General features: G+C 45.2%; 1 protein-coding gene across 33 annotated transcripts in view; it reads left to right on the top strand.

Annotated features, from left to right (window-relative positions):
* Positions 1 to 27,783, top strand: part of MAPK8IP3 (mitogen-activated protein kinase 8 interacting protein 3) — a 91,403-nt gene that overhangs the window by 23,581 nt on the left and 40,039 nt on the right. For 16 of the 33 annotated variants that reach the window (XM_051769558.1, XM_051769700.1, XM_051769634.1 and 13 more), the window contains 5 exons: positions 16,160 to 16,280; positions 17,386 to 17,456; positions 18,082 to 18,173; positions 19,906 to 19,929; positions 23,897 to 24,041. In XM_051769558.1, coding sequence (XP_051625518.1) covers positions 17,415 to 17,456; positions 18,082 to 18,173; positions 19,906 to 19,929; positions 23,897 to 24,041 — 303 coding nt within the window. In that variant the 5' untranslated portion in view covers positions 16,160 to 16,280; positions 17,386 to 17,414. Of the gene's footprint in view, positions 1 to 16,159; positions 16,281 to 17,385; positions 17,457 to 18,081; positions 18,174 to 19,905; positions 19,930 to 23,896; positions 24,042 to 26,845; positions 26,970 to 27,783 lie in introns of those variants that run through there. The other 17 variants (XM_051768254.1, XM_051768715.1, XM_051770236.1 and 14 more) reach the window with 8 other exon arrangements.

Below are 27,783 nucleotides of genomic sequence, written 5' to 3' on the forward strand. Positions count from 1 at the left end.
GGGGAAGGATCTCCCCTTGACCTGCTGGCAAAATAGCCTAGGACACCACTCGCCTCAGGGGCACAGCACTGGCTCACGTTCAACCTGGTGTCCACTATTGCCCCCATTTTTCTGCCAGGCTGGGTGACCCCAGCATGTGCCTGTGCTCCCCAGGTGTGGGATGTGACCTGTGAAAGCCCTTTGCTGGCACTGCCACTCTAGGACTCTTATTTGAGAGATACCTGGGTGTCATCCTTTCCTACTTCCCCATCTCCTGCTGGCATGTAGCCGTGGCCATCACTCCTCCTTACAGCTTACTGTTGCATTGTTATTGACATGATAAGCAGGTTCACTTACCAGTAATTTATTTTTATATAATTATAAGGCTCCAGTGTTTTGTTCGAAGATCAGTGGCAGCATTTTGGGAAGAGATGGTCCTTTGTGAGAGGCACTGTGGCTTCCACAGGTACCTGAAGAGCTCTCCAGCTGGGTGGCAATATGATGAGCTCGCTGGCTCCTGTCTGCATCTCAAACAGCACAAAGGCTTGTGGAAATTTCCCCCTTTGTTACCAGAATGCCTTGAATATTGTCCCTCCTGGTACCCTAATTTCCTTTAGGGAGATGGGGAGGAAGGATGACAAAAGTGATGCTGTGGGCTCCGGCCCCTGGTGTTCTCCACTGTAAGTGCTTTTTCCTCTCCTGCCTTGTATCTGCTTTCTGTGTGGAATGACTTGCAGCCTGGGAAGGCACTTTATTTCTCCGCCCTGAAACCTGACCTCACAAATAGCTGATTAATGGGAGTGTCTGCAGCCTGATGGTGACCTCATAGCATCCCAGGAGGAGGGCTTTGGGGAGTAGCAGAGACCAGATAAAGGATTTGCTTTCACCTGGATCCTTTGCACAATAGGCTGGTGAAAATAATGGGCAAGCCTGAAATGCAGGCTCACTGGGTACCATATCCGTCTCTGTATCCTTCAGATCCTCTTGGTCTATTCCTGGAACCTGCAGGCACTGCCAGATTTCACCCATGAGCAGCAGAGTCTGTGTGCTTATTAGAGGGTTATTCCAATTTACCTTGAGTCCTCTTCTGCAATTGTCTTAATTTACAAAAGCTGTTGGTCCTGGAGAAACCAGTTTCTTCATTTTCACCAGAAATACTGTGATACTTGTAATGATTTTTTTCTGCTGAGCAGGCAAATGTTGACTTACATATTTATGATACTTTCCTCCTTGCCTTTCTCCAAAATACAGCCATTTAGTTCAGAAGTAGAAAGCAACACAAGTGTGAGCATCTGTAGCGATCCCACCATGTCTTCTGGGTGAGACAAATCTGATGTTATGGGGACGTCAACCGTCATGTCTCAGTTTTCTCTTGTGCCTTTTGTCAGTGATTTCACTTGAATGTTTTTCAGAATTGATCACAGTATTGTAGGTTATAATTAAAACTCAGTAACTGAAGATAATAAAATAAATTCCATATATTTAAAAGTAACAAACAGGAAAAGATGTTTCTGGAGATTCCTGTGTTTCAAATTTGTATATATTTGAGTAGGCAGGTGTAGTGGTTAGATTTTGGGGCTATCTCAAACCATGACAGCAGGTTTAGTTATTTTAGATATAGATTCTAATGTTCTCTTTTCCCTCTGAACTGGTAAAATAAACTCACTAGCCATCCTTACAGCATCCTCACGATGTCTTCAAGCTGAATTATCTGTCCCCAGGCTGAATTGTCTCACCTTTCGTAAACATAACTAATGTCATCAGATAACTTCTACAATAGAAGTTACTTAATAAAGAAAATAACTTTGTGTTTCAAGCACTGCTTAAGTCATACAAATAAATATGTATTAGACAGGCAGGTTCGTGTAAATTTTACTGTATAAAAGAGATGACTTTCTACCCCATGGTGTGCTTGATTTGTGGAAACCTCCACCTTGCACCCTGTGCAGAATAAACAATGTCTCCTCTCTGAATTAGGCTCTGTGTCTGTGTTTAGAGAGCTCCTAAAATCAGACTTTGGCCTATGATCAGCACATCCCCCGTGTGAAGGATTGGCAATCTTGGGATTCTGAGCATGCCTTTCATTACAAAACCTGTAGCAATAAAACTAAACAGGATTGTAAGCTAAAGATTTACCATCCTATCGTGTGTCTCCTGATGCTGGACTGGGACCGATGTTAATGCAGATAACAGTGATGGAGATAATTCCTTCCTTCCCTTGAAGGTGGACTGGGGGCATTTGATGGGGAATAAATCAGTGGTGCCTTTTCTATGCTCAGCTGCCTCTACCAGCAGCAGGAGGGTTGGCTGCCATTCTCGATTGGGTCCTGTCCCACCCCTGACCATACGACACCAGGGCAGGGACCATCTGCAGAGGTTCCAGAGCAGCAGCCGCTCTCTTCCCTTTCCACGTATGATTCCAGTGTTGTGGCAGCCTGCCCGTTTGCCTCCTCCTTTGCGCATGGCTCCCTGTAGGGTGATGCAGCACATAGTTGGCTTGGAGTGGGGTGACAGCGTGGATGGAACCAGGCTGGCAGCAGTGATGCATCCTGAAGGATGCAGAACATGCTGGGCTATTCCTGGACCTTGGCTCCCGTGGGATCAGCCAGTGCTGGCTTTTAGCTGCAGGAATGAGGTGTGTCCCACTGCCGGTGAGAAGCCAGGCTGGTCTGATGGAGGATACCTAGTGCAAACTGAGAGCTCAAGTACAAACTGTGATGCTTTAGGGTCAGGCAGAGGAAGCCACGCTCTGAGACAGGCAGAAGCAGCTTGTCGTTCCCTCATCTTTTTTGATCTTCTCCCCATCACAAGTTTGTGTACAGAATACGGTTTTTTTGGTGAAAACTATACATTTTGTTAGCGTTTTAGACATGATGTTATAGGACCAACAGCTGTTGGAAAACCACTTGCTAAAAACACGTGATTAGTTATTCTAATTTTTTCTGATAAATGGTATGAATTCTACACTGATGAGATGAAATATTTTAGAGATTCTTCTGTTTACAAGTTATTAAATTTTATTAATTTAAAGGAGACTAACAGAGGGAATTTGTGATTCTGTTTTGCAGTGGAGACTGACTGTATGATATGTATTTCTAAATAATTTCTCTATGAGAAATCAGGCTTTCCACATGTAATGCCCATCAGTCCTTGCCATCTGGTAACCTTACTTTATTCTCACTAATCTTGGAGGGAAAAAAATCTATATCCAAACACAGATCCTTTGTACAAATCCTCTTTATGTCACTCAAGCTTATGGCACTTCTTAATATTCATAAATATCAATGTGTTCCTAAAAATTACTTTTCAAGTAAAATAGCGAGCGAGCACTATGAGCTGTTACTTTATTTAACAAGCAATTCAGGATAATATTCTGAATGTGAGTTCCTGATGATGATAAGGGGTGATGGCCAGGTTTCCCCTCAACTGGCTTCCCTGCATGAGTCAAGTCGTGATCCCCAAATGGGCTTTGATGAGAAGTTTTTTTTTTCTTCGTGCAGTGAAGCACCTGCTGCATTGTCCCTTTCTGTTCGTGGCTCTGCAGGTGGATTTGTCAGTGATACTGTTGGGATGTGCCAGATATATGAAGGAGAAGTTACCACCAGGGTTCAGGAAGCAGAGTTGTAAGAGAAAAACCAAGGAGGTCTGGGAAGATTCGATCTTACTGCCATTGCAGATGGATTTAAATCATAGAATTACAGAATGGTTTGGTTTGGAAGGGACCTTAAAGCTCGTCTCATTCTACCCTCCTGCCACAGGCAGGGACACCTTCCACTATCCCAGGTTACTCCAAGCCCTGTCCAACCTGGCCTTGGACACTTCCAGGGATGGGGCAGCCACAACCTCTCTGGGCAGCCTGTGCCAGGGCCTCACCACTCTCACAGCCTAGAATTTCTTCGTGATGTCTAACCTAAGCTTGCCCTCCTTCAGCTTAAAGCCATTCCCCCTTGCCCCATCAAGGCTGGAAAGGGACTGTGATGACTGAAGTTTCAAGAAAAATGCCCAGACAGTCTTCACCTTTCTGAGAGTGATGTAACTTTCCATCTAGCAGAGGCACCTTGGCACCTCTGTTCTTGCTCTTGCCCGCTGAAGAGGATGAAGATGGCCCACATCTCCGTCATTGTTGGTTGTCATGGAGGAGGCGGCATGGAGTATCCCAGCTGAGAGGAACTTCTCTGTTCTCCTGTACAGTCCTGGAGCTCCCATGGGGAGTGCTGGCCAGCCTGTGGCTGCTCTGCATTGGCTTCAGGTGGTGAGGTGATGTCTGAGCAGCCAGCTGGACCCTCTCCTGCCTTTCTTAGGGGGAACTTGCTTGGCGTTTTCAGGAGACTGTGCTGTGGTGCTTGAGCACTTCCCATCACCAGTGTGTGTGAGCCTTGTAGGCTCAGCCTATGCCACGCTGTGCCTGTCACACGCGCTCAGCTTGTGTCACACTGACTGTGTCCTGCCTTCTCTTACTGCTGTGCAAGGACCGGCAGGTGTGTGCAGGCCTGACGTTACATCCGTCTGCTGCTCCTTCAACAGGGCTGTCAGCTCTAGTCTAGCCTTTCAGAGACAGAGCATCACTGTGAGATTTCACGTGGATCTCAGGGAGACTGGCAGCTCATCTGCGTGTGTGTCCAGGGACACCACACTTGGGCCATGACACACACAGCGGGGCTTTGTATTTTGTGGTAGAACATGCCGCCTTCTCTTCAAGGAGGTGGTCAGCTTTCCAAAGGGATGCATCGGGTCTGCAGTTCACCTCGCAAGGCTGTTGGGTGGCAAGGTGTCTGGAATGATATCCGTGAAGCTGTGTCTTGCCTAGCAGGACAAATGGCTTTAGTTCAGGATTCAGTGGGATGCACTGGACCTTTTGCTCCTGACCTGGATTGTGACATGGTCTCCATGGTCATGGACAGCTGCTATTGTCTACCTTTTCTCCCTAGTTGGAAGGGACCTGCTCAAGGCAGAATGTGGTGCTGAACTGAGTCTGACAAAAACAGTTTCAGGCTCTTATTTTTCTTTCCTGTTCTACCTGGGCCTTGACCCTCCCACCCTCAGCCACTTGGTGGCATGAACACAAGTTACTACTTAGTGCCAGAGCAAACCTGCTTGTCCCCCTCAAGAGGAGAAGCATCAGAAGAGGGCTACCTGCCCTTCCGCCTGCTGGTTTTTGTGGAAAGGTTTTTCTGTTGAACACGTGCCAGGTTGCTCCCGAAAGATAATTGTACATGGTAATTGTAAGTCCTGATTTAAAATAGGAAAATTTACTGATCTTTTAATGGTTGGATATTTTCAAAGTGTATGGCCCAGAGGCTTTTTCCCCTGTTTGGATTTGGGATTCTGTGCTAGAAGAAAGACTGAAAGAGCTCATTGGCAATGCATTTGTGAACAGCATGTGTGGGAGGAGTGTACAATGTGATGTACCACACATTTAGAAGAACTTGGTCATGGAGAAGTACCTTCCCTTCCCCATGATGGGAAGAGGTTTCATTTCACCATTTCATTTCATTTTACCTCTTTCTTTCACCAATCAATGATAGCTTTGGAAAAGAATGCAAATATATGTTTTGGTTGAACTAAACCAGAAATCTCTATTTACTAGTGAAACTGGAGAATTTTACTTTGGAGGGGCTTCCCAGCACAGTGTTTCAGCAGCTCCAGGGGCATCACAGAATCATTTGGGTTGGAAAAGACCTTCAAGATCCAAGTCCAACCTTTGACCTATCACCACCTTGTCACCTAGACCATGGCATTAAGTGCCTTGTCTAGTCAGTTCCTGAACATCTCCAGGGATGGTGACTCCACCATCTCCATGGGCTACCACACTGCTCCTGGGCAGGAGCTGGGGTTATCCATCAGGTGATGACTGTTGTCCTCATTCCTTCCTCAGTGACTGTGGCTTCACTGGGGAGCTGTTCCCCCATTCTGGGGCCTTGCCCTCCCACCAGCCTACTTCCCTTCTGTTGAAGTCTCCGTGGCTGCTCTGCTGCTCACTTGCATGTGGTGGTTGACAGATCTCCTGCTCACTTTGTTACAAACTTTTGAATCTGTAAAAAAATGACTTAAACACCTCTCAGGATAGTTTTGTGGTTTAACGCAATTTTTCATCACAGCCACCTTTTGTAGCAGCATTAAATGCAACTGCAGCATCTTTGTAAATTCCACTTGTTTGAACCACTGCCCATATTTCACTAGCCCCACCTTTGTGCCCCCACCCTGGTTGCTTCCCTTACCATCCCTTCAGCTGTGTGGCTTTTGTGGTGGGTAGTCCGAGTTCAATCAAAATCACCACATAATTTACACCATAATGCCAGATGCAAAAATATGTACAAATGTATTTTAGCCCTCACAGATGAAGACAGCTTACACTACCAGCTTGAGTAATTTTGACTTTCTTCCCTTTTACAATGTTTATTCCATTAATATTTGTTTCACTATCTGTTGTTATCAATGCTCTGTCTCTGCTGAACATTTAAAACCAGTGCATCGGTGTCTTATCTCCCTGAGTGGAGGCTTGTGCAAAGCTGTGCAGGAGGCAGAAAACTTCAGTAGTGACTTCAATAGTGCAATATCGTACGTGAAAAAATATAGAAAATATTTAGGAAGAAATTAAGAACAAGGAGGGCAAAATTTGGACACTGATTGTTGGATGCTCTGCACTTGCTGCATTTGGGGTATGATGATCTCTGTGATTAGAGGGAAAATTAGCATCTATGCTCTTGATATAAGGAAACTTATCTTAAACTAGTACTTACCAGGTAATTTTACTGGGAATGTCTCTGTCCAAGTGCCCAGCTTACATACTACAGCCTCCTGTGGAAGCAGTGTGTGAAGCAGGAGGTCACACATGGTGATGATGCAAGGTCATGACGTGATGGGTGTCCAGCATCCACTCAACCTATTAACACTGAATGGTATAAACTATGTTTATACACACATATTAAGGTGATATTAGTATTAAAAATGTAGGTAACTAGAGCTGGTATAGCTACACCACTGGGCACTGTCTTGGTTTGAGTTACTCCAGACTTGAACCCTGTGGACTTCTTACTGCATGGTAATTTTTGCACCAAATCTGTAGGTGATTTGCTTCCAGCATTCTCAGGAACACCCACTCTTCCTTAAAAACTCAGGGCAGTAGCACTGGAAGGGACTTCCTGAGTCAGCATGTCCAGTCCCCGGGTATTGCAGGCACTTGAGTTACATAATGTGTTTCATAAATATATCAAGCTTTGGCTTAAAACCATTAGTTGAATCTCCTGCCTCTACTTCTTCCTTCCTCTAAATTGCAATGGGGTTGTTTGTTGGGTTTTAATTCATGACCTGGTTTCCCTGGCTTGTTCTTGTACTGGCACTGTCCCTTATGATTAGTGAGTTTTACCCTATCAAATATTTATTTCTTTGTTGTGTTAATGGGAGCTGGTCCTGTTCTGTCTGATCTCTGCTTGCTGTGTGTTGGAGCCAAGCTCTGTTCCCTTGCCAAAGAAGGCAGGTTTGCTGGACTGTGCCACGTGTCCTGCTGGTATGGAGGTATGCTGGTATGACCCATGTGTCACCTGGCCAGCCCAGTCTTGTTTTACAGATTCCCTCATCCCCCTTTCCTTGAGTGACCCTTAGCCGTATCTGGTGCTTGGACTGATCCTCTCTGAGAGGCAGGACGAATAACAGGTGATTATTTTCCAGGGACATCTCGCATATGTGTGAGCTATGAATGCTCTCCGTGGGTGTCCCAGTGTCACATGGCCTTTTTCAAAGCGCTAGTAATGAGGTTTATGTGAGGGCTGTCACCTTCCCTAGCACAGTCCAGTGCTGTCAGTATGACACGGAGTGGCGGAGGCGGCAGCATGTCCGTCTCCTCCGTGCCCTCCTCAGCTGCAGTTGCGTCTGGCCCAGAACACATCACTGTGGGACTGATTAACTGATGGTTCTGTCATCAGCTTCTTCTTCTCCACCCTCCTCCTCACAGCAGAACTGGCTATTCCCATGTGCATGCCTGTGCCCTCAAGTGCTGTTCAGGCCAACATTGCTCTGGTCTCCAGCATCATCCAGTTTTTCCCTACGATAGTTTGTTCTCTTTAGTGGCACCTCCCGGTCTAGTGTCATCTGCATGACTTCAGTCACACCTCCTTTCCATCAGGCCATTCTGATGGAAATAGGGACAAGGCTGTTCTCAAGGCCAACTGCTCTGCTGGCCGCCCCGTCCCTTCTTTGTGCACCCCTTTCCTTCCCTGCATCTGCTGTCCCAGTTAACCTTGTCATCAGTCCCACTGGGAGATGGCAGCTTCTGGACAGGCAAACATGGTCTGGGGCAGAGCTGGAGCAGGGTCCAGGGTATGGGAGGGTCCCTCTGTCTCTCCTGACTGTGCTGGAGGGCCAGACCAACTTCATGGAGAGCACTGTAAGAGAGAAGCGATCCTTCTTTGGAGAAGGCTCAGATCCTTTGGAACAGGAATATGGGAGATTGTAATCTTTGCATACATTGACAAAAAAGACATTTAGTTCACAAAAGACACTGAAAGTCCCATCTATGACTGTTGAGTATTTAGCAGATAAGAGACGTCACTTTGACTTCCTGAAGTTAGCAGCAGGAACAGAAATCTTTTATCCCCAAGCTTTGCAGATATAAAGGAAATGTTACTTCACTAGAAGGTTGTATGCTTCTGTGGAGATTGGAATGTTTCTTCAGGAGTGCATTTATCTTTGAAGATAGCTTAGGATTCCAATACAGGACACAGAGCATCTTTCCATCATGAAACTGTGTACTGTGAGTCCTTCTGGGCTAATGAATTCTAAAAACTAAGTTAAAAATACAGTTAAAATGACATTATAATATGTTCTCTTCTACAGTGTTTTGGCCATTGTGCTAATAAATGGCCTAGTTCACTGTCAGCTTTATTTGAGGGCAGAGACCTCAGCCAAGGAAGGCTGGTAGTTATTTTCCCATATGAAATGCTTGTTTATGTGTGTCTTCATGTGATTTAAGGTTACATATCATAAGTGTTTTTATATCACAGCTGCCACAGCTGTGGTGGCATAATGGCCAAATACACCCAAAATGAGGAACCCCCAAGGAGCAGAACCAGAGACATTAGAGAACACACAGAGCAGAGCAAGGGACATTGGAGAGCACAACTGGAATTTGCTGAGATTTATGATAAGTGCAGAGTAAGGTTTTGAACAAATATGAAATTTGAGTTGGTGAATCAATTACCTGTGAGTTTTAGTAAGTGTGGTCTAGTTGGGGTTTTAAATTGTTGGTTCTTCATGTCACAGCTGCAGTGACCTTCTGTTCAGCTTGTGGCCTCTTTGCCAGTGCAGTGCGGGAGGGTGAGAGTTTGGCCTTTTGAGCTGTGTCCTGTAACACTAATGCTTGAGAGCCTCTTCTGTTTGCTGTAACTGAAATCCTTCGGAGATGGAGAAGATACAGTTTGTTATCAGAATTTACACTTACTGATGGTGTGTTTTCTTGTGGCAGCAGAATCAGGGGTTCGCTCTACAGGTGCCATGGCTACGGATCTCCTGGAGCAGGGTCTGCTGAAGGCAAGGGCCTTCCAGGAGAAAGGTTGGCATTGCATGGGTCTGTAACCTCGAGGCACTGAGGAGCAAGATGAGTGATGATCAGGTGAAATGCAGGGAGCCTCTTTGTACCTGTATGTGCCACTGTTCTCAGGGAGCCAAAATGTTTCTGAAATTCATGTCATGTTAGGTACAGTAGGATGGAAATGTAGGCATGTTTTTTATTACTGTGGGGGGCTGATGGCCATGTTTTCCTGTTTGTGCGAGGGTCCACTTCAGCTGTTGCGACCAGCGAGGGAGAGCAGCTTTAAATATTTGTAAAGTCAGTGTTTTCCCAAGGGACACACTAAATATGTATGTTCTACCTCTCTTCTTGATAGAAACTGGGAATGTTTTCATGCAATGAAGTCAAGGTAACATTGGTGTAAGGTAGACAAGTCAATTTCTTAATCTTCTACTTCAGCTTTGCTAAATAAATGACTTTATATAAATGCCTATAAGGATAAAAAGCTGAACATACAATCACATAGTAGTTTGGGTTGGAAGGGCCCTTAACGCTCATCTCTTTCTAACACCCCTGCCGTGGGCAGGGACACCTTCCACTAGACCAGGTGAATCCAAGCCCCATCCAAGGTGACCTTGGACATTTCCAGGGATGGGGCAGCCACAGTTTCTCTGGGCAACCTGTGCCAGGGCCTCACCACCCTCACAGCCAACAATCCCTTCCTGATATCCATCTAACCCTGCCTTCTGGCTGTGGGAAGCCATTCCCCCTTGACCTGTCCCTCCAGGCCCTTGTCCAAAGTCCCTCTCCAGCTCTCCTGGAGCTCCTTTAGGTACTGGAAGGGGCTCTAAGGTCTCCTGGGAGCCTTCTCTTCTCCAGGCTGAACACCCCCAGCTCTCTCAGCCTGTCTCCAGAGCAGAGGGACTCCAACCCACGGAGCATCTTCATGGCCTCCTCTGGAATCTCTCCAGCAGCTCCACGTCCTTGTGCTGAGGACCCCATATCTGGAGACAGCTCTGCAGGTGGGGCCTCACCTGAGTGAAGGCGAGGAACAGAATTCACTCCCTCTCCCTGCTTCCCGTGCTGAGAGGAGGAAACCAGAGCTCAGCTTTCACCCACAACCCCGCAAAGGCCTGAGGGTCGGGTCTGAGCTGAACCCCCGTGCTCCCTTCACTGTGCCCCTGCTGCACACACTGCCAGCCACCACAAATTAAGGCCACGTAATGAGATTTCTGCATCTCTGTGCGTCTCTGCTTGATTCCTCACTGATGTGATGTGATGATTTCTGATGATATGATACTATTTTTAGCCATTTTCTTCCTTCGCAGGAGGCAGAAAAGCAGAAAACCAAGCAATCTGCATTGTACCACTGCTCTTCAGAGGAATAGTCCTTCTTTAGCCTTAAGATGATTTTATGCTAGATATTTTCCCTGTAAAATGTAGTGTATTAGCCATTGTTGTTTGCCATAATCCTGGGTTATTACAGACCAGTGACCCTGCTTGAAATCTGGGGATAGAGCCTAGCAGAAAAAAATGCATGTGACTTATTTTTATATATAGCTGTTTAACACTCCAGTTCTCTTAGATGACTGAGGTGATTAGCTGTTTCATTGTTCATATTCAGAAATTATTCTTTGAAATTAAGAGTCGAGGCTCTGGAAAAAAAAAGAGAAAAAATAGTAAAAGTATTAACACTGTGGTCAACCTTGAGAACTCCTGCGAGTGGGGGCTGTTTCTGCTTCCAGTGCACCCACTGAAAGCAAAAAAAGTACCTTTTCTTAACCATCAGTGGAATTCTCTGGTTCATTTTATTTCTGTTTTCTAAATGTCTTTACTGCATCTCCATCCAGTTGGAGCTGGGAGCTGTGAGTCCCTGAACTGAGAGTCTGAGCTGAGCTCCATGCAGTGAAACCATCAGGGAAAACCAGTTGCAGTACCTGGCCCTGGGAATGAGAAACCAATGAAATCAAGGGCAACTGCAGCAGCAGGCTCAACCTGGGATGCTTAACCAGCACCAGATTTTTTTCTTGCCTCTTGGCAGCACTAAAGTGAAAGAATGCAGTCCGCAAATTTGCAATGCAGTTTTAAAACTGGGCATTGAGATTGTGTCACAATGCTTTGTGGATAGTGTATTTGGTTATTTTAAAATGTATTTTAAAAGACCATAAGGCTGTGCTGTTTGATTGTTTCTTTGGGTTTTTTTTCCCCCTACTTGACTTCATACTGACAGAGAGCAGGATTAGATTGAATATTGGGAAGAAATTCTTCCCTGTGAGGGTGGTGAGGCCCTGGCGCAGGTTGCCCAGAGAAGCTGTGGCTGCCCCATCCCTGGAAGTGTCCAAGGCCAGGTTGGACAGGGCTTAGAGCAACCTGGTCTAGTGGAAGGTGTTCCTGCCCATGGCAGGGGGTGGAATGAGATGAGCTTTAAGGTTCCTTCCAACCCAAACCATTCTGTGATTCTATGCTCCTGTTAAATATATTTATGTTTATAATGAAGCAAGAGTGTATCTGCAGTGTCTACTTTCAGAAGTTATTGGAATTTTACTATTCTGAGGCCAGAAGTGTGGATTTGATTCCTGTGAATATTCTTTGCTGATTAGCAAGTGTGAGTAAGCACCTACAGAACTTCATATTTGTGCATCAAACATCTGTGCAGCATTTAGGTCAGGTTGTTGGGGCACAGACAGATGAAAAACACAATAAGCAAGAGTAAACCAGAGGGATTCTTTTTCTCTTTTGTTTGAGTTTAGTGCTTTTTGTACATATTACAGCTAGAAAATGTTCTAATCGGAAGGAGACTTCCAAGTTAGTGTCCCCTCCGCCTGGTTATTTTTAGGAAGTTTAAAGGTTTGGGGTGATAGCTGGATTCCTCTTCAAGTTCCTGAGAAATTCCCACAGCTTGATCAGGGCCAGGATTGTATCCCACCTCTGAAAGAAACAGAAAAAGTGAAATGCCTATGGGTGTTTATTTACGGAGTTGCATTCACTCAATAACATGTGCTTGGCAGTATGACTGCCTCTGGGAGCCTGGTTAATCAAAAAAAGTTAAAAAAAATTAAAACACTTTATTCAGTTTGTTTTCTCTGTTTCTCCTGCCCTGTAATGAATTTCCAGCACCATGGGAAGGTGAGGTTTGGTGCAGAGAGCCCCATGTGGCAGGGGGTTTGCCATGTGCTGGGGATACACCTGGTGGGTTGAGTTTGGGCAGGAGGGAGGCTGGAGCCAGCCTGGCTGCTCATCTGGGCCACCTGCAGCCCCGTGATGTGGGCCAGGAGCCACAGCTTGAGGCCTGTGACACAGCATCATGCAGGGCATGAAGCACTGCCTCTGCTGTCTGTCTCCGGAGGCTGCTACTCGCAAGAGTAACTCACATGAACCTCAAGTGCCTTCTTTCCCCAAACTTCTGACATTGCTTAGTTGTGCTTGTGGCTGTGCTCACCTCTGAGTAAAGTCAGTTCAATCTCTGCTGCTTCTAGTGGCTAGAGTGGTCTTTCCCTGGATGCTGTACGGAATGTCTGCTGCAGGGAATAAAGCCTGCCTGGATGCCCTGGTGCCAAGAAGGATGAGCAGCAGTGACAGTGATAGCTCTGTCAGGAACATCTTCCTCGGGCACAGCCCTGTCAGGAATCCTCTCCTTCTTATCCCACTGCTGTGGCTGGTAACTTCACTCTGGATTTGGGACTTTTCCAGCTCTCAGAGTTTGTGATGTGCAGGGAGAAGCTCAGGTGAGATGGGCCCTGATGGGGGGAGCAGGTACAAGGTGCTGCAGAGCCCTCAGGCCTGTGCACACAAATGCATTCGATCTCCTCAGCACCAAGTGGGCTGTTCTGCAGCGTTTTTATCCAAAATGCTGCTCTGCCCTCCAAACACTTAGGGCAATATTAATTTTTAATGTCACTGTCTCTGTGTCTCTTTCTTTTCAAGTGTTTAATTGATTTCTAGTTTTATGTTTCTTTGATTACTTTTAGGTTGCAAAATAGACAAGTCTGAGGAAGAAGACTGAGCCACATTTGTAGAACACTTAATCTTTCAATCAGTTTTCTCTGAATTAAGCCAAAACAGCAGTAGCAAATCCGGGAATCCTATTAAAGGTGACCTACATAATGGGAATAAAATTGGGCTTGTACCTTCTTTTACTTTCTAATTTACTGTTAAGAAATCTGTGAATGTTTTTCTTAACGTCCTTTCATTTTTATTGCTGCTAAACCCCTCATTCCTACCTGGCTGGGATGCATGCTCCTGGCTGGAGAAACAGGAGCAGGAGGGTGGTGAAAGCTGAGCTGCTGTGATAGGATGGGGATTTAACCCTTGCCTGTAATGAAAAGGGTTCGTCAATAGAGCTTTAGCAGAGAGTGATTCCTGCAAAAACCCGCAAGGAGATGGAGATTATACTAGGAAAAGGCTCTTTGTTGGGATAGCTTCCATCAGGCTCCAAATGGAGCAAGTGAAACTGCTGCTTCTCAGCTCTGTTGCTCAGTGTCACTGTGTCCATTAGGATTTCTTTTCCTTTTTTACTCATTATGATATTATATTGTTGCTCTGGAAAAAGTTTCAATAATCAATTTGCAAATTTACAAGCATGTTGCTTTATAAATCTCTCAAAATCCATAAAACAGGTTACTGGGTAAGTGACTAAGGGATTTCAATGTTTAATTGACATCTGAGGAAAAAACCACTTACTTAAAAATCTAAACCCTTGTATGGTCTTAAAATTTAATTAAAAAGTAAATGTTTAACCTCTGAGATGACTCCTTTATAGGGGAAGAAGGGTATTGGTATTGCTGGTATTTATAAAAAATACTGTGCAAAACAACCATAGCTGGGGAAAAAACCAAACCCGTATTACAATACATTTGGGGAGGAAGGAGAATAAAGTTAAAAGCCCGGTTAGAGATTAAAAGCATTGTGGAACACCAAGTGCAGGGAAATGAGACATGGCTAAAGTGTGTTTGATTGTTTCTATAAATACAGGTATGTAGGAATGCAAACTGAGTCACCGCTCCCAGGAATTTACTGAGCAGTTTTAAAAGTCTGCAGGAATAATAAGTGATGTGGCTTTCAGTCATCCACAGGGAGAGGATCCAGTTCATAATGACGACTCCAGCGTCCCTGCTAATAATTCCAGTAAAAGCAATAGGGAATATGCATGGGGTTTATCCTGAGAGTGCAACCAGATACTGTGCAGATTCGTTCATGTGCAGAATTTAAAAAAATAATCTTACTGTGCATTTAAATGTGTTTGTTTCCCTGGGAATCTTTGCCAAAAAGGATTCTCACCAGATTCTGTCTCTTTTGGAGTACAACAAGGCTTTACTTTTTTAAATTGAAATTTCCATGCCCTTCTGAGCAGCGATGTTTGTGGAGAGAACACTTCCCCCATGCAGAGGACAGAGGAGGGGAGAGAGGGATTTTCCTCCCCAGTATCCATGATTTTAACCAGCTGTTGAATCTGTTGGAGCTGGACCTAAGGAGGATATGGCAAATAGATGGAGAGGGAGAGAGGCAGGGCCAGGAGCAGAACCTCGTGAGCTCCTTGCAGCCCCTAGTTACGTCCTGCGGGCTCCTCTTGGTCCATAAACATCTTAAAGGTGGATTAAAGTCCTCTTGGCTTTACTTCCTGCTCCCTCTCGTCCTCAGCAGCTCTGGATCCAGGGCTACCCCTGGCCTCAACCGTGCTCCTGCCACTCAGCTGATGGGTTGGTGTTCTAATTACTGGACTGGTTGGTACAGATGATGCTGTACTTCGGGCTTTTTTGGGTGGAACTATTCAGGAGTAATGTAACAAGACTCTAATTTCTGTTTTTGTAAGGCCCGACCAGGACTTGTTCTGTGGGTGGTGGTATAGCTCTGGTGTCCTTGTATGCCTGGTGGTACCATGTTCAGGCTTGGTTTGCTGGGAAGAGGATGTGTGTGCTTAGTAGAGCACATGTTCTCTGAGCCTTAGGCAATTTCCCACCAGTCTGTGTCAGGGGTGGTGCTAGAAGCAGCTCCGTTTCTGAACCTAGAAGCATGGATTATGTGTCAGGACTGTGTTGGTGTTTTGTGCAGAAAAGCCGTGGTGACCACGTATCATACAAGAATCAGGCTAGTCCATGTATATGCAGAGATATGGAGATGCATTCACTTCCCAGGGACACTTCTTAGTTTAAATATTTCATGAAAGCACCTGTGGCTCCAGCTCCTGTCAAGAGTTGTGTAATACCTGTTGACTGCAGTAGAGCTGGATGGAATGTTTCATGTGTTTTACTCTGCTCTGGGTGCTGGTGCCTGTGGCAGGGAGTGACTAAAGCTCCCGGGTCAGAAGTGACAGTTTACAGAAAGAACACCCTGAAATGAGGTATTTTCCTGTTGCGTTTTCACCGTGAAATGAGTATATCTGTAAAATCATTCCTTCAGCCCAGTGTTCTGTGCAGGAAGACCAATGTTGCTGAAGATGATAGTTTAGATATTAATTATGCATTAAAGATAACAATACTTTCTCATACAAAATAGACTCTTTGGCTTGATAAAATGCTGTTGTGCTCATTACAGTACTTAAAAAGTCTTATTTCCTATTGTCTTATTTATATTCTCCCAGATTTCATTTTTTGTGAAGAAAGGGAAAGTCGTATAGGGCAAACCCATTTTACATGTAATCCTCATCTGTGCCTCCTTATCTGCTTTTTCCCTGTGCAGAAGTTCATAGAGTTTGAAGATGCACTGGAACAGGAGAAGAAAGAACTACAAATCCAAGTGGAACACCTTGAATTTCAGACTCGACAGTTGGAGCTGAAGACCAAAAACTATGCAGACCAGAGTAAGCAAAGGTGTACACCAGACAACATTGTACACATTGCCTTCCACACACATACAGTGCTACTTTAAAAATAATTTTCATACTTTTTCTTTGGTTTAATGTAATTTACGGGGGCCCCCTGGTGGTCTGGTGGTTAGGATGTGGTGCTCTCACCGCTGCGGCCCAGGTTCGATTCCCGGTCAGGGAACCCCTCCGGGCAGATGGAGCTCGTCAGCCCTGTAAGGCCATCCATCTAAGAGAAGGTCACTCTAAACAAACCTACATCCTGAGGACCTCACTGCCACCGTCCGAGCTCGCTCGGCCCCGGCAGATGAACTTCAGGATTAAAGGGTGGGCTCAGTTCAGCGCACACTGTGTCTCACCTAAAAAACCCACTGCGCAGGCTCGAAGGGTTAATGACCTTTCCCAAATCTTCGTTTGCGAAGACTGGCCAGACTACTAATGTAATTTACACAAAGCCTGAAATGTCTGGTTATCCCTTACTTCTGAGCCTTCTAAAGGATGGGATGTATCCACACTTATTCAGTCGAGACTGCATTGCTTTTCTTTTGTGGGGCAGGCTCAGTCTCTCCAGGTGCAAGATTTGGGCCTTTGGAACCTGTTTTCCAGTTTCTCCTTTTCTCTGAATAGAATCTTTCATTTTTTTCCTCTTATAAAACCCATCACAATTATTTGCTTGTTTATTTGTTTATTTTTACAAATACTTCCTTAACATGTGCAGTCATGGTTTGTTGACTGGAGTTCCCCTCAGAATTCCTTGGTGTCTTGTCCAGTCCTCGTGCTCCTCTAGTAGCCAGAAGTGCCAGTCCCAGAGGACAATTTAAATTGCTGTCAAACTAAGACGCTTACGGGGCACCAGGCTACTGCTGAAAAACTGTGGTTTTATTGCACTTACTGCACAGAATTGCTGGGGTTGGGAACGTGCAGGTACCCAGGAGCTGAGTTTGTGATGAACACCAGGTCCCACAGCGTGCATTATTCTGTTTCTGTTTGTTTTATTCAGTAGGTATAAACTAATTTCTAACAAAATAGTCTTTGTTTAACAAATAGTTTATTTTGAGAGCCTGGTGTGTGTTAGCTGATGGTTGGGATTCTCTCTTGGCAGTTTCTCGACTGGAGGAACGTGAATCAGAAATGAAGAAGGAGTACAATGCTCTGCATCAGCGTCACACAGAGGTAGAGTGTCACCTCGTTATTTCTGAATAAATAAACTCTTTGTCTATACCTAAAGCCATGTCTATACCTAAAGCCATGACACACAAAACTCATTCTGAACACGAGGAAAAAATATTTTACTGTGAGGACAATGAGTACTGGCACAGGTTGTCCAGAGATGTGTTGGAGTCTCCATCCTTGGAGATATTCACAAGCACCTGGATGCAGTCCTGGCAGCCTGCTCAGGGTGGCCCTTTTTTAGCAGGGGGTTGGACCTGATGGACCCCAGGAGGTTTCTCAGCCTCAGCTGTTCTGTGATGCTGTGCACAGTGCCGCACTGCCACGTCTCCCACTACCAGTGAGCCTCCAGGAGATGCTTTATGTTGGTTTTGGATATGCTCTTTCACAGATCTTCTGTTATGAGATTCAGCTGAAGTAATTTCCCCCACAATTTCTGTCAGATTTTCTATCAGATTATTCTTATATCATCGCTTGTATCATCAGCTTAGAAGACAACAGGAAAGACAAGGAAATATGCAAAAAACCCCAGGAAATTGGAAATGAGTGCTGTAGAAAATTATACAAAAGCAGAAAACGAGTCTTTCCTTCTTCTCTGTTTGCCTCGTGCATTTTTCTCCCCTCACAGATGATCCAGACCTACGTGGAACACATTGAGCGATCCAAGATGCAGCAAGTTGTGGGAAATAACCAAACTGAGGGCAGTGTCCCTCCGAGAAGGTAGGACCACGACCTCTCCATGTAACGTGTGTCACCTGGGAACTTACACACTGAGTGTGTGTGTTTGAGAGAGAAACCAGAGCAGGACCTTTCCCCGGGGATGTGGTAGCAGAAGCTCTTTTTAATGGGTTCTGGGTGAGTTGTGGGTACTTTTTTTAAGGCTTGATGACGAGGAGCTTTGTACATTGTGTTATGAAACTGAGGCTTTATGATGCTGCTGTTGATGGGGCCCCTGGAAAACACGTTTGTATTCTCAGGTAGCATGTAAAGGTTTATCTTTAGAATGGATGGAGGTGTCAAGTGTTTGTGTGTGTGTCTCTGTATGTGGGACAGCCATCAAAACTGTAGCAATTAAATGCATTAGCCATTATAGGATTTTTTCCCCCTTGTTCCTTCAGGCGAAGCTTTCTGTCAGTCATGCAATAAACCTACTTATGTCCAAGAAATTGATTTTCCTCCCTCCCTGCAGTGTTTGGGTTTTGACTGGAATTGGATTGTCTAAAATATAGGAATCAATTGAGAAAAAAAAATAGCTGAATGGCTGCTTTCCTAGACAGAAGAGACATGCATGAGGGGTGTAGAGAGCTAGACAGGACATGGTGTAAAAAGAACCGGGAGTTTGTAGGTGTTCATCTGTTCATAAAATCTCCCTTATCAGACCATTTTTCTTCCTTCTCTTCTCCCTCTAGCAGTCTGGAAGTCCACACTTAGCTCCCAGAACATGGTCTGATCCTAGTATTACAACTGGAATGGGATAAGCATGTTAGGCTTGTTTCCCTCCCCACTTAACCTTCTGGAAATAAGAATATCTGTGGAAGTGCTTATACAGTAAAATCTAAAAGTACCACAGACAAAAACAAACCCTCTTTTAAAGGGTGGGTCCTATGTGCTCCCGCCAGCTTGAATCATAGAGTCATAGAATATCCTGACTTGGAAGAGAACCACAAGGATTTTCGAACCATTTTTAATGAGCTTTTTCTTCCCTGACTTTCAAATAAGCTGATATTAATTGTAGCTTTTTATATTACCATTCCATGAAAGAGCTGCACAGTGAAAAGTTGCTGGTTGTATCTACAAGACTACCATTCTCTGGGGTGAAGGGCAAAATTTTCATCAAGAATTGCCTCTTCATATTAGAGAAGTCAGTCTTTTACTCTTTTAAGTGTGGCATATTGCTAGTGTCCTTGGAGAGAAACACTGTATGTCTGTGAAAAGCCTCCAGTGGGGCTGTGAACTGAGTCTGTAGGAACTACAAGTGGGAAATGGGAGTTTGTCCTTTATTTCCAGCTTTGCGCCGTTTGTGTGCGTGCGTGCAGGTGTAGCTCTGTATTTGTTGCGCTTGTGCACAAGCACCTGTGACGGGTGTGTTTCAGTGTCACTGCACAGCTGGAGGGGGGAACACCAGTGATTGTGGATTTTGGTGCACTGGGTGGGGGAACAGGCATAATTTCTCATGGCCTCTGATGCAAATCTGAGTGAATTTATTTAAAATAAATGGGACTGGGGAGAAGTTTGTGCATCAGCGTTTGGGGGGGGTGGTATGTATTGATGGGCATCCAGGAGGAGTAATGAGTCTGGTGCCCACTTCCATGTGGTGTGGGTTGCAGTGCATGTGTACCCTGTGTCTGTGGTAGGATGCATGTTCGCATGACATTTGCTCTCTAATGGTTGTTCTTTTTGTCTCGCTTTTTGTGGGATTGCTGCTGTTTGACTGTTATGTTTGTCACTGCAGTCATCGTCAGTCCTGGAGGAAAAGGTAAATCCTATTGCTGTACCTGAATTTCATTAATCCAAGTGTTGGAGGTTGCTGTGGAGTGGTGACGGTGTGATGCTTGGAATGTACTGTACTGATGTGTTTGCTCTCTGTGTATACTGGCCCCTGTGCTGGACTTGCTGGTTCAGGGGAGGTGGAGGGAGCCGCAGGGCTGGGATAACACAGCAGGGAGAACCTTGTGTATGCAAGTGTAGAAGACACATAAGTTCAGTCCCAAAACAGGATCAGATGTCTGGGATGGGACATTTGCACTTCACATCTCAGAATATTTTAAATTCATAGACTCATAGAGTCGTAGAATATCCTGAGTTGGAAGGGACCCACAAGGATCATCAAATCCAACTCTTTGCCCTGCACAGGACACCCCAACAATCCCACCATGTGCCTAAGAGCATTATCCAAATGCTGCTTGAGCTGTCAGGCTTGAGGCCGTGCCCACTGCCCTGAAGAGCCTGTTCAGTGCCCAACCACCCTCTGGGGGAAGAACCTATTCCTAATATCCAGCCAACCCTCCCCTGACACAGTTTCATGCCATTCCCTTGGGTCCCAAGAATTTTTTTCTCCCTTATTTTACTCTAGAGAACAAGACATACCTGTTTTCTGAGCGGGGCAGAACAAGTATGTCAGTAGCAGTACCTCTTCAAAGGCACCTCTGGCTGTGTGCTGGGCAGGGAGTGCTGTGCCTGAAGCCTCCAAAGAGAACAGTTCTCCTCTTTGAATGCTGGCAAACAAACTGTAGTTTTGTTATGTTTTGTAAACTTTAGGATGTTACTTGTAGAACATCCTGACCCCAGGTTTTGGCTACTGCAAAATGTAGAGTGTGCTGTTCACCTTGTAATTCAAGGTGGAACTAACCAAGTGTTAAGACTCCCTCAGTACTGGAAAGAATTGGGTGTATGAAGGCTACTACAGCACTCAAAGTTTAGACCAGCCCTTAGAATACTTTAAATTTCTTTGAAGCCTGGTAGCCAACCCCAGGACTGCAAAACTGGAGTTAGCTCTGCTGTGGTGTTTGCTCTTTCTCCTTTCTTGGGAGGTTTAGAAGAGGCTGAAAGGTGTTTCCAAAGAAACTCAACAAGGAAATTTCTTATCAGTCTGTGTTAAAATCCATTCCTGAAGAACCTACAACTTCTGATGCTATGGAAACTCTGTAGTTCTGTCTCTTTAGCAAGGACTGTGAAGTCCTCGTTTCCTGTCCGTTCAGTGGCTCCTCTATCTTCTTGTGTGATAAATATGTGTGTGTTTGCATGTGAACATAGAAATGAGCTGCGGGTTCCCAGCAGAAATCTGACAGTGATTACCTAAAGAGAAATTTAATGGCTCTTTCAGCACGCCTTTGGGGCAGCTTTTATGTCTCAGTGCTGCCAGTGAGTTATGTCAGGCCATTCCAGCATAGTCACTCTAGCTGCACCACTGGTTTGTCAAGGACTGTTCTGCAGTTACAGAAAACTTTCTCCTGCTCCATATACCTGTGAGGCATGACTCCCTTAAAACTATCATTCTACTCTGAAGAAGAGGAAAGATATGAAACTAACGATTAAAGCAGCTCAAAAAAAGGCCTAATTTTTTTCCTCCTTAAGAAAGAGAGATTTTTTGTAGTAGACTCTTAGGGACCCTCGAGTTATTTATTTAACTGTAAAACTAGGAATTTACTGTCTTTGTGGCATAAAGTTCTAATTTCTAGGTTTGAATCCCTTTATAATCCCTTACACATAACTGACTCTACTTTCTATGGTGCTTGGATCAGTCCCAGGGGTAAAGATTTCCTCTAAGGGGACGCCTTTGCTTGGTATGTTATTGAGAAACTTGAAATCCACCTGTTAGAAACTTTATCATTCGAGCTGGAATGATAGCAGTGGGATATAAGAAGACAGGCAGAGGTAAATGTCCTTTGGCATCATGACCTGGTAGGAGCACAGGTGTATTTGTCAGATTACAGTCCTAAATAGGGATTTAGACAAACAACTGTGGAATGTTTTCACTAAACCTTCAGGGATTGCTAATATTTAAAAGGCACAAGCATCAAGATGCCTTTTGAGTGGAAAGGAAAGGCTACAAGAAAACTGACAATGCTTATCACATAGAAGTCTAGGTTTGAATCTGTGGAAAGATCATAGACTCATAGAATCATTAAAGTTGGAAAAGGCCTCCAAGATCATCAAGTCCAACCTTCACCTAAATACCCTCATGCCCACTAAACCATATTGCTGAGTGCCACATCCACATGCCTTTCGAGTGCTTCCAGAGATGGTGACTCCACTACTGCCCTGGGCAGCCATTTCAATGCTTATCTACTCTTCCTCAATATCCAACCCGAACCTCCCCTCGCGGAACTTGAGGCCATTTCCTCCTGTCCTGTTACTTGGGAGAAGGTTAATGATGTTGTGTCACTGAGCGGCGTTCCTCAAAAATCTGGTTGCATGCTTCTTTCTAAGAGAGTTTGTGTATGAAACTTTCACGTATCAGTCTGGTGTCTTCAGGAGAGGATTTTAATGCAGATTCTTAGGAAAAATGCATCCCAAAGCTGCTTGCTGGGCCACGCTGGAAACACCTTTCTGCCCCTTTTTGCCTATCCAGGATAGGCCACAGGAGATATTTTTTCCTATCCAAGATAGGCACTGGCACAGCGACACGGCATGCTGTGGTGGCTGGGCAGTGCCGGGAGTGGGAAGGTTGGGCAAACATTGTCTCCTCTGCTGGACACTCCACCTCCATCCTTCCTAAAGGAGCTGGCTGGTGTACCATCCCCTGTGTTAGTGTGTTTGCTGTGTCCCAGGAGCCATGGGTCCTGTGGCAGTTGTTTGCCATGATCATAGGTGAGGTGTCTGTGCTGGTTTCCCAGCCTGGGCATCACACCTGTGCTGATGGCCGTTACAGAAAGCTGGGGAGGGGATCTGCTGTTCCTAACAGAGGGGTACAGAAGGGCAGGTTTCATCACACCCCCCACAAATAAGTGGAAGCCCCGTGCAGGATTAGATGAAGTACCATCACTGAGCCCCAGTGTGGGTGCACATCACACAGAGAATCAGCTTAGTTCAGCTCTGCAGGGACACTGGAGTCAACTAGAGATACTCCCAGAGTGGAGGTGTGCTCTGTCCCTGCAGACCTGCTTCCCTGGCACCAAACCAGTCGCCAGGTTCAGCAAGCTGCTGCTGCAGCCTTTCTACTTCCACTGCTTGCTCTAGATTTTCTCCCACTGAAACTTGATCTCAAAACCTATGCCAGCTTTTATGTTCAGAATCAGACCTGCAGCTAGTGAGTCATCTGCAATTGCCAGAAAGGAGAGGATGAATAGAATACACTTAGAGACACCTGGCAATATGCATGATGCATTTATTTATACCTTTGTTTAGTTTCAGTTGTGTAATATGGGTATAGAGAGAGGATCAAAGAGTACAAGTATTCCCTTGCTTAAAATGGGAAGTGATCTAACCTGTCTGTTTCCTGTTGTTGGAGCTCACCAGATTTGGAGTGGAATGTACAGAAGTGCCATGTAGATGACTCTTTAAAGCCTCATTCCTCACTATCTCTAGGAGCTATGGGAGCTTTTATTTTTTTGTTGTGAGAGTTGTTTGCAGCAGCTTGTTTTCCCACAGTACCTTTGTTTCTCAGAAGAGACACTGAGAATTAAATTGACTGGTGGTTCCCTGCACTTTTGTGTTCCTCCAAATGTCTTATATTGATGGAGCAGTCAGTCATGCCTATTGTCACTGACCCCCTCCCTCTTAAAGTCACCCCAGGAGGAGGTATGACTCTAGTAGTAGCACCATGGGACTGGGCAGCCAACATCAAGTGTGGGAGCTGGGAGTTCAGACAGCTGCCCCATGAGAGTGCAATCAAATTTCTAGAAACTAATATTTCACATACACTAGTGTGGTGTTTGTTTTCTGTCAGAACCTTGTACATGGCTAACAGATGTCTTCCCCTCTCTCTCTGTTTTTCTGTTTAGCAGGAAGGAACGTCCCAGCTCCCTGAATGTCTTCCCCCTCGCTGATGGCATGGTACGTGGGCAGATAGGGGCCAAGATCGTCCCAACACTGGACCACTGGCACCTGAGTGACCTCGGCCAGCTGCAGTCCAACTCCAGCTACAAGGTTTTCTAGATCATCACAGAGCAAGGGTTTCCCACTCTCCTGCTGTCAATAACGTCCCATATTTTCATTAAGCTGGAGACCAATCTGTGTCCGTAACCCTTTGCAGCCTCTCCCTGTGTGTTTGCTCCCATGGTAGCTGTGCTGGAGGTGGGAGGATATTCTTCTGCAGATCTGGCATATGGTGTGGGAAGGATTTGACACAGCTCCTCGTGCTGAGTTGTCTCAGGGATTATCTCCTTTACTTGGCTGGCCCCAAGTTGAGAGGGATGTGTGGGGAGGCAGTTAGGGATTGAGAGAAGAGAAATCCTTCACTTCTTAATAGCTTATTTGGGAGAGGACATGGTAGAACCTGTCCCTTCTCTCCCCCTTGATAAGAGCAAGGCTTCTGCAACTCAGGTGGGGCCAGGCATAGGGTTGCACTTGTCCTCCAGTGTTTGTCCTTTTTTGACTGATTGGTGTCCTGGCCTTCCCGTCTTCACTAAAAAGGGCTTCTCATCCTCTCTGGTTGCCCAAGTCTTGCACTGCGCCTAAAGGTCTTATGTTCCTCCTATACCTAGTCACTGCTCTAGACTTGCACTGTCTACCTTCGGTACATCTGTCACCATCACTACTCTGCCTTCTGCACTGGGGCTTTCAAAACCCTCACAGCATTGCAGCTGCACTAGAGCAGCCCATGGTGCTGCCTGATGCTTCTCATGCTCTGCTCTGCCATTTGGAGTGCTCTGCTCTGCCTTTTGAAGCCTGGCCTGAGCCCCAAGGCCCAGGTGGTGTGCTGTGAGCTGACAGCTCACTGCAGCTGTTTGCAGGTTAGGCTGTACGTGGTGACTCTCATTTCCCAGGAGCTGTATGTCTAGACTTTGCAAAGTCTTTGTGCTCAGGATCCCACTGAATTTCTCTCTCTGAATGATGTTCCACAAATGCGTGGTGACAGGTCTGAGAGCCACTGGTGCCTCTGCTGAGCATGCTTACAATGTGTCCACTGATATCTTACAGAGCTTCTGCTCTACTTCAAAAGCGTCTGATCAAATTTAGCTTCACTCTGCCTGGAATTTGTAGAACATCATATGTTTTATATGTCACATGTAAGGACTGGTCTCCTTTGGAAAAGTTGTGAATCACTGATCCTGTAAAATACATTGAGACAGTAAAGGCAGAGAGGAAATTAAAAAAAAAAAAAAAAGAAGCCCCTCAGCTTGTTGTCCCCATTCTGCATGTCTCCAGCTTCCATGGATGGGCTTTGGCCTGTGGGACTCTGCAGCAGTGGCCTTCTTGATGCATACCACAAGAAATTTAGACAAAATCACAGTTTACTCAGAAAAGAAAGCAGCAACTTAACTTTTTTTAACAGTACCTCTGTAAAGTGGCCAGGCTACTAGCACAGCACAAGTCTCAGCACTTCATCAGCTTTCTGCTGTCGTGGCATTTGAAAATCCAAAATATCTTTGGCTAAGATGGAGGCTCGGAACCCAATCCTCACTGTAGTGTTAGAGGCACAGAAGTTTGGGAAATGTAGCAACTTGCAGAATGCCCTTCAAGTCCCATAGTCATTTCTGGAGAGCTCTGCCTGGAATTAGGAAATAGCAGGACCACAGTGCAATTACATAACTAAGGATGGTGGAAATGAGGACAGAGCACGAATCCGTTTCTTCATAGTAATACTGTGCCAGCACAACCAAAATGCACAGAACCCAGCTTGCCTCTGGGATCAGTTATTCCTTGGTCTCTCCAGGCGGTGCTGCACACCATGGTGTGAACAGGCCTGTGAGCTCTCCAGTGATCAGGCTGGGCAGAGGGGGTTAGGTTTTAGAGAAAAGCTGGGAGGACAGGGTGGTTACATCCATCTTCCACAGCCTTGCTACGGTGTAATTCCTTAAGTGATCTCGTTGAGAACTTGTGAAAGAAGTTGAATGGGTCTCACTGGTAACCCAGCATCTGCATTGCAGGGGAACGCAGATAAATAGAAAAAGCTTTGATGTCCAAGTTCTGGTTATGGAGGGTGTCCCACCATGGGCAGGAAAGAAGTCCTGCCCAGGGGTTGGAACTGGGTGATCCTTAAGATCCCTTCCAACCCAAACCATTCTGTGATTTTATGATTGCTGACTGGATCTCTTAATGATTTGGTGGTGGTTGTATCAGGCAAAAAAAATCCATTTCTGGTTCCTAGAAAGCTTTATGCAGATGTAGCAGTGTGCTGCTCCAAATGTATCCTACGAGTATTGCTGGGATTTGTGTTGGTGCTCATTAGGGAGACTCAGAGTGGAATGCTGGGATAAAGCAGGCTAGATGGTATGGTGGAGCCAGGGAGCTTGTGCTGTGGAAGACTTGGATGGGGTAGTGTGTTATGGAGGCTTCCTGAGTATGGAGCAAACCCATGAATACTTAAAGGGTGTGATTGACTGACTTGCTGGATTTGCAGTTTGAAATGGAGATTTTCCTCCTGCAAGCTTCTTGCCTGCTCTCTGACTGAAACGCTGTCTCTTAAATCCTCTGCATGACTGAGATCTCAGCAGTGTGGCTCATGCACCCCTTGCCCCTTCTTCAGAGTTCTGATATTTTGCTGACGTCACTGCACACACGACTCACCTTCCCAGTATGTACCTGACTCTTCTGACTCGTTTTTCTTCTTCGTGGGGCCATACTATAGTTACATTTTAAGTGTCCTTGTTTATTTATTATTACTATTTTCTGTTTTAGTTGCTGTCGTTATTTTATTTTTGCATTCAGGTGTACGTTTATTTTATACAGTGTTTTGGAGATGAAAGTTCTTAACATTTTTGTTTTTATGTACTATGCTTTCAGTGTTATAACCATACAGTTGTGGCTTCTCATGGTGAAATATGACTGCTATGAATGTTGGGCCTTTGCAATGCATTTTGGAGGTCACTACTACACAGTTGATGTTTAGGAGGTTGACAGGTATGGCTGTAGGTAAGTGGTGACTGTGGAGAGTATTCTTTGGGTGAGCTATGGGTTTTGGAGAATGCCTTCTGTGCTGTAGAGGACAGCTGTACTCTTAGTGCAATATTTAGCATTAACAGAGCAGTCAGACAATAGAATGGAGATACCAGCTCCTGGTCTGTGAAGATGAGCATGTTGGTAGTATTTATATTTGGGAGGAATTTCTCCAATGCAGGCTGTTAGGTTGATAAAGTACGTTTTCTAGGTAAATATAAGACTCAGATCTATAACCAAAGAGTAAGTGGAAGACCAGGGTAATTTCTCATTGGTGTGCTCTGGGTGAGGGGCAGGTTATGCCAATAAACAAGAAGTTACAGGATATCTCTGTTACAAATACCACCCTATAGACACTGGTGATCCAGGAGTTTTGAATGACATCTGGTTCATAAGAAGAAGGAATGACATGTGGACCGACCTGGGTGTCTCTTACTATGCTGAGGTGTTCCTGGACTTTGGTTATTCTCATAGACTCACAGTGGGTGCAAGGGCATCCCTGAAGTCTTTCATCCAACAGCAGTTTTGTTCGGGGAAAGAGTTTTCATGGTTGCACTTCACACTTGATACTCTTTGTCCCTTTGTACATCAGAAAGCACAGCAGGCAAACTGCAGTTGAGGTAGTCCAAGGCTTACTGTATCCTATTTGTTCTCAAAAACCCCACTGATTTTTTTTTCTTTACATATTAGGAAAGTAGCTCCTGAACCAGGAATATGAAGTAGAGGTGGGAAGTGTCATTTTCACGTGTAGCAGCCTAAGTGCAAAGTCCTCATCTCAGTCTTGATGCTG

The sequence above is a fragment of the Manacus candei genome, unplaced genomic scaffold (assembly GCF_025592945.1).
Source record: "Manacus candei isolate 608988 ecotype Guabito, Panama unplaced genomic scaffold, ASM2559294v1 h1tg000002l, whole genome shotgun sequence".
Lineage (NCBI taxonomy): Eukaryota > Metazoa > Chordata > Aves > Passeriformes > Pipridae > Manacus > Manacus candei.